This window comes from Sesamum indicum, linkage group LG4, assembly GCF_000512975.1.
Source record: "Sesamum indicum cultivar Zhongzhi No. 13 linkage group LG4, S_indicum_v1.0, whole genome shotgun sequence".
NCBI classification, from domain to species: domain Eukaryota; kingdom Viridiplantae; phylum Streptophyta; class Magnoliopsida; order Lamiales; family Pedaliaceae; genus Sesamum; species Sesamum indicum.
This window is the reverse complement of record NC_026148.1, coordinates 8,652,191-8,658,867: the sequence shown is the minus strand read 5'-3', so window position 1 is coordinate 8,658,867 and position 6,677 is coordinate 8,652,191. Positions and strand designations below refer to the sequence as shown.

At 36.9% G+C, this 6,677-nt stretch overlaps 1 protein-coding gene across 1 annotated transcript in view; it reads right to left on the bottom strand.

The window, feature by feature from the left end:
* Positions 1 to 5,468, bottom strand: part of LOC105160281 — a gene marked incomplete in the record, with an annotated part of 8,126 nt that extends 2,658 nt beyond the window's left edge. The window contains 14 exon segments of the mRNA XM_011077596.2: positions 1 to 418; positions 720 to 766; positions 1,326 to 1,391; positions 1,472 to 1,564; positions 2,243 to 2,296; positions 2,376 to 2,552; positions 2,653 to 2,734; positions 3,212 to 3,645; positions 3,810 to 3,911; positions 4,044 to 4,127; positions 4,522 to 4,606; positions 4,705 to 4,813; positions 5,021 to 5,102; positions 5,195 to 5,468. Of these exon segments, the coding sequence (XP_011075898.1) occupies positions 1 to 418; positions 720 to 766; positions 1,326 to 1,391; positions 1,472 to 1,564; positions 2,243 to 2,296; positions 2,376 to 2,552; positions 2,653 to 2,734; positions 3,212 to 3,645; positions 3,810 to 3,911; positions 4,044 to 4,127; positions 4,522 to 4,606; positions 4,705 to 4,813; positions 5,021 to 5,102; positions 5,195 to 5,311 (1,950 nt within the window).

Sequence of the window (6,677 nt, the reverse complement as noted above, 5' to 3'; positions counted from 1 at the left end):
ACTGATATGGTCTGGTGTACTTTCTTTAAGCACTACATGCCTGCTGATAATGTTGATGAGGTGCAACTGACGGGATGAAAGCTTGGGCAGAAACTTAAAGGCTTCAGATAACAATGTAGTAGAGTTGCCAAACTGGGACCCAAAGTAAGATGTCAGCCACTTAAGTAGGATATGCTCTACATACTCTGGTGCGGACTGCTTGAAGGCCAGCAGAGCTGCCACAATATCCCAAATATTCAGAAGCTTACTGGGGTTCTCATACTGGCTCAAAGACCATAACATATTACATTCCCACCAAATCAATACTTTCTCAGGTAATCCAGGAAAAGATTCAATATCTATATCTGGACAGGCTTCGGAGGAAATATCCAGCTGCTGCCCTCCAATCCAAAGGAACTCAACAGCAGCTCTATGAGTTCTGGAAATTTCACGACAAATGTTTAAACAGTACTATAGAATTCGTAAACAGACATTGAACTGCTCCTGAAACTAACAAATTATAGTTTAATTTATTATCAGCTTTTTTATAAGGATTGTCAACATACTCTTGCAGACCAATCTACTAAACTTTTATCTTTGACGTCACAGAAGCAAGGAAGATCATCACGGTGTATTCGAAAACATATTGACAAGTGCAGATTGTGCTTGTGCATCTACCGCATGCATAACAGGAGCATAATAATAATAATAAACTATCAGAGGACAAAGAGCCAGTTCACCTTCCTTGGTACATGGGATTTAATAGATCAACATCATATTTGCGGGCCTGCAAAGAACATGCACAACTTTTTCAGGACTAGATTTGTGCAAGGCAGTTATAAAACTATCCATTCTGCCAATGCTGTGACCTAGTAAATGAAAATGCCTAGATCAATAGCGCCAAGAATTCAAAAGATCACCCAGAAGATGAGTAAGATACACAATAACATCGCCAGCTGCAAAGGATATTTAAAAGATTAAAGTATTACTCAAGTAGAATGCATATAAACAGGAACTGCAGATCAGATCCAAGTGAGTGGCTCCGAACAGCAATTACACATGACAAATGTATAACGCAAGACTTAAACATGCATAACAAAATTTAAAATTGGACTGAAGATCTAGAGATTAAAGTGCTAATAGTTGATGGATGCTCCCTCTCCCCCCCTATACAGTATACATGCTTGTATGTGTTTCGCATATTCATCAAGACACTAGAAAACATAGGCTCACTTGGAAACATAGGCTCATAGTATCAAGCACATAATTGATAAGGGTCACAACAATAAATCAATAGGGTTGAATTAAACCACTTTCCTACTTAAGAAAGAGACTCAATAGGATACCACGGCAATTGCCAAATTTCCAGGGGATACTGCCAGGCCAAAGCAAGAGTCAAACACATAAGGAACCTGCATATATTTTATGGGTATTAGTTAACAAATGAAGATGTATATGTACAATGGAACTCAACAAGAAACTCATGGCATACATCTGGGGAGCTCTTCAAACCAGGAGAATGTGAAGGATTGGGCACTTCACACAAGGAATTTCCAACTAAAATCCAGCTCTTCATAGAGTTGTCCTGAAATGAATGAAAATAAAGGATAAATGAACTGCTAAGCTTCTTGCCTTATTAATCACATGAAGTTCCTCTTGAGTAAAGCATCATACACCTCAGCAGCATTTATTTAAGACAAATTAGCAGAATTTCAGGTTTCTAACATCTAATGACTTGACAAATACTCCCTTAAGCCCTGACCAGTACAGATTCAGCAATGTCTGGAAGACATCACTAATCATTTGTGAGAATATTGCTGGTGGGAGATACAGTATGTGTTTAAATCAAAACCAAGGGCATAGATTACTATCTTAAAGCGCCAAGCATTATTTTATGATACTGGACAAAATTTTCTATATTTCAGTTATACATATCACTAGTTTCTAGGAATGATATGGAACTTACACAGATGTTTGAGCATGTGCTCAGTCAAGAAGAGATAAGGGTAGAACAATCTTTACAGAAATCACAACTCCAAGTCAATGAAAAAAGTCCATGCTATGTTAATTCAAAAAGGAGAAGCAAAGAATACTGAATTGACTTCTAATAAAATTTTACTACTCCAGGTACCTAAAGGCCCAGAGTACTGAAACCCGGGGATACAGATCTCAGATGTAAACTCTTAAGCAGGCCAAATTAAATTGCGTCTACATGTGTCATTCTATATGCCCATCCAACAGCATTCAGTAATAGATATTATACCTGGCTGCAGCTGTACAAACAACATCCATCAAAAGCCCAAGCTAAACCAGTAACCTGATGTTAATTTTTGAAAGAGAAATTAATGGCCTTTCTGGAGGCAAAAAAATACAAGGTACCAGTAGACAGAGCTTACAATGCGCTGATGTGCATTACAACAACCAACTTTTTCAAATTTGGTGATGCTCATGTCAAGCATCCAGACTTCAATTGACCCAGAACCTTTGCCAATAGCCAAGAGCAATTTCCACGGCGTTTGCATGGGTACAATAAGTGAAAGCACGGAGATTGTTGCAGAATCAGCCATCATAACCTAAGTACATGAATGAGCACTGATTTTAAGATAAAAAATGTATCAAAATTATGCCTGTAGTAATTTGATAGTAAACTAGACATAGAGATGACATGCTGACCTCCTTCAACAAAGAAAATGAATCATGTATGACTTCTGATGACATCAGCAGTTCCTCACCATTTACCCGCCAGATCTTCACTCTATGGAAGAGAAAAGGAGAGAATCAATCAAATGCAATCTTATAGTAAAAATTCTCATTTTGGATGGATGTAACGCACTAGTGCCAAGCACATGGGTGCTAGGGCCTTTCTTCTTTTTCATAAAGGCAATCGGAAAAGAGATTAGTTCTAGTTCACTTTTTACTTGATCAGTGAAAACCCAGATTAAGAATATAAAATAAATGAGTTATAAGCTATTGTATTTGCAAAAATCATCACATTTATTTAAATATGAATTCAAATGCTCAAAGAAGTTGTTCCAAGAAACTCAGAATATTTTGGATGGAATAAATATAATAGCTAACGGCTCAAATAACCGGAATCGTTTAAATTTTTGAGAAAGAACACATTATCTTTTTTCTTTTCCGCAAAAAGAAATTCAATCATTTGGATTACTTCATGTACGTCTTTATCTTAGAGGTGAAACATTGATTATGGTTGATTAGCTCAATTACTCACCTACCATCAGAACTTCCCGTAGCCAATAAGAGATGGGGTTTTGAAACATCAGAGCCATACAGTGCCCAATTAATTGCTGTGATCCAAGTATCATGTGCCTTCAGAAGGCCAACAAGTGACACTTTACTTGAACACTTAGCACAATCAATAGAATAGATCTCAGGTGCATGAATCCTCCATAGCGAAATTCTACCACACTTCCCTCCAACGGCAAGAATAGAGCAGTAATTGGAAGAGTTATGAGGAATAGCAACACCATTCCCAGATGTCCCCAGAATCGGAGACCAAGCCACTGTAAGCGACATCAGCATTGCACTGCGAGAAGCATACTGCTGAACAGTTATTAATGGGAGATTGCAGTCCGCACTCACTTTCTCCTGAGTCTTCCCATTATGACCAGAGACAGGAATAATTTGCCAATCTTGTGCAGCTACCTGGTAGAATAAAAGATCAGAAGCAAAAGTCCTAATAAAATTTCAAATTGAAAGAGATTGTCCAATTCAAATAAAATGAAGTATAGAAAGGTTAATGATTCAAGATTATGAGTGAGTTCTGGATAAACTATTATAATCAGGAAGACAATGGACACAGCACATACGCTAGCCGCATTTCGTTTTCTTCGTTTGCAATCCTTTACTAAACTAGAAACAGGCAGGTCACTAGCACATTCATGATCTGCACTCTCTCGTCTTAGTGTCACCTGAATAAAGAGAAACCCCAAATAAAGCTAGGGATAACTATGATTGTATAGCAGCGTTGACAAGATGATATCATCTGGAGCATGTGCCAGAAACTAACCAACAAAAAAAGTTAAACAATGGAACCAACTTACATCTGAACTTTCTGAAGATATGTTTGACTCCCCAAAACTGGTAGTTTTGAAATAATTATACAGCATTTCAGATACGTCCATAACCTATAGAATTCCGAGCAACGAAAAATTGAAAAATCACTAAGAAGCATGCAAATCACGCTCTACCGAATGCTTGCGAGAGTAACACATGCAAGAGCTCCTCATGTTTGTCAGCATGAAGTTCCGCCCGTTGGTGAAATACAACCGACAAGAAGGCATAATTAAAAGCATCAACAAACATTAGGAGGGAAATGATTCAATAAGTCGCGTTTCTTATTTATTTTTCCATTTGATATACAATGCCAGCTTAAACCATAATTTGATCACATCAGCATAATCATTTTGGGGTGGCATATAGCTGATTTGGAACAGGTAAAACTCAGTTTCTAAATCATGTCTGAATATGAAAAGCATCTTTTGCTACTACCCCTGTACAAAAGCTTGGTTCGTCGTATACCTCTATCCACTCCACTGAAAACTCGCAAAAAGGAAAGCGATAAAGCTTTACACGGCCCCCAGTGGTACAAACAGCAAGCAAACAACTGCATCATTCAAAACAAAATGCAACTATTAGCTCCAGGATGCAAGTATCATGCCATACTCCAAAAAATACCACAGCTGAAACAAATCGCATCAATACCCAGCACTGTTGGCCAGGCCTACAGGAGACCAAGATATTGATCTAACACAAGGGCGAGCATCCCGAGATAAATGAAATGGTAGCAAGCACCCATGTAGCAAATCTTCCTCTGTGTCAAAACCAAACACAAGTACGTGAAATTTGATATAAATTAAGAAGATCTGTAACCCCCACACCCTTCAATATCAAACTCAAGATTTTGCTGATCAGATGGAACACTACCAAACCGCAAAAATCTAAACCATCCAAGATATCTAGCGAAGCTAACAACAAAAATCCACTGATAGATTAGACTCGCGCCAAAAAATTAGCATACCTCCACCATCAATCACACCAAGGGGAAAAGGCTCGCTGGAGGGGATGGTAATCACACCACGAACTACAGGATTACCAGGATTCTAAACAAGCGTGCAATATGATGGGTTAACAGGCAAAATTCTAACAGTATAAATTTTCAGCTCCCATATCACGGTGAAGTACAAAAATTTACCATGATTGAAACAGTACTGCCACAGGCCACAGCCACCAAGTTCTCGTCGGACCAAACGACGGCAGAAGGGTAAACGGGGGATGATCCAAGCACGACAGATTGGAAGCGGGAAGACATAGTTGAACTTGAAAAATAATTGAAATTTTGAAATGTAGATGCTCGATGATAAATTGGATTAGTAATGGCGGGCAAAAGCTATTCGCGCTGAGGGGGTTAAGGGGGTTTATCTATTTTTCGGCTGTGGAATGGATTCGATGCTGCGACCAATTTTTCAGCTTTGCGCTGAATTAAGGATTGAACCAAAATTTGAGCAAAATAAAAATGCTTTCCACAAAATCGGTTTTAGCTAAATTACTCTTTCACCCCTCAAGTTCCATTATTTTCGTTCGAGTATAGAAATTGTGATATATTATGTTATTATCATCAATAAAAGCACAAAGGGGTATTTTCATAATAAATTGTATTTTATCGTAGCTCAATTTGCACTATAAGTGATTATGGATGTAAGAAATATAAAATGCAGTTTTTTTGTGCTTATAAACGATTGGTATCCAATTTAATACAGAAGAACAGTGGTTGTTAAGAATTTAGTATAAATTTTAGTGATATAGAATTATCATTATAGATAGCAATTAGATCCGGACCTGGCAAGGCCCGTCCCAGACTCGTTCCAGTCCAAAAAAATTAAAAACAAGACGGGTAATGAGTCATAGGAACTAGGATTCGATCGGGTCTAGGGTGGATCTCATCCCGCGTCTCCCGCGTCTTTAAGGAATCGCCCCATAATAATTATTCAATATGTATATGTGTGTATATATATATTATTAACATTATTTTGATATAGTAAATACTAACAAAATATGATATCATTTTATTTGTTTGTTGTTAGGTATTTATTCAACAATTGATGAAATGAAAAATTGCCCCACAATACTTAACAAAAAAGAAATTGTTAGTAATGTATAATTGTTGTAAATTGTTTGGATTGTTCTGTTATGAATAAATTTATTTATACTTGAGAATTTAATTTTTGAACTTGAATATTTAAGTTAGGCCATGAACAATTTTATTCGTAATTAATATGTTAAATTTTCTTGTATATATATATATATTTATAAAATAAATAAATAAAAAATAACTGAATCTATTGGGTTAGACCCGCCCCAACGAGTTTTGTACCGGAGTGGATCAGGGCTGTGCCCGAATCCACCCAAACCTGCCCTATTGCCATTCCTAATTATAATAGATACAAATATTAGAATAATGTGTTTTTCAATTACTATTCAAAAGTAGAGATCGGAAAAGAGTGGGTAGAATTTCGCCTATAATATGGGCTCAGCATCAAGTTCAATTGTTTATAGTGTTGAATTTTTATTCTTGTTTTGTGATTATAAACCGATTTATATATAAAACTATAGATTTTGGACTGGTTTGCATTTTGTTTGAATTAACACAATCTCAAAAACACCCCCTACATGCAAAA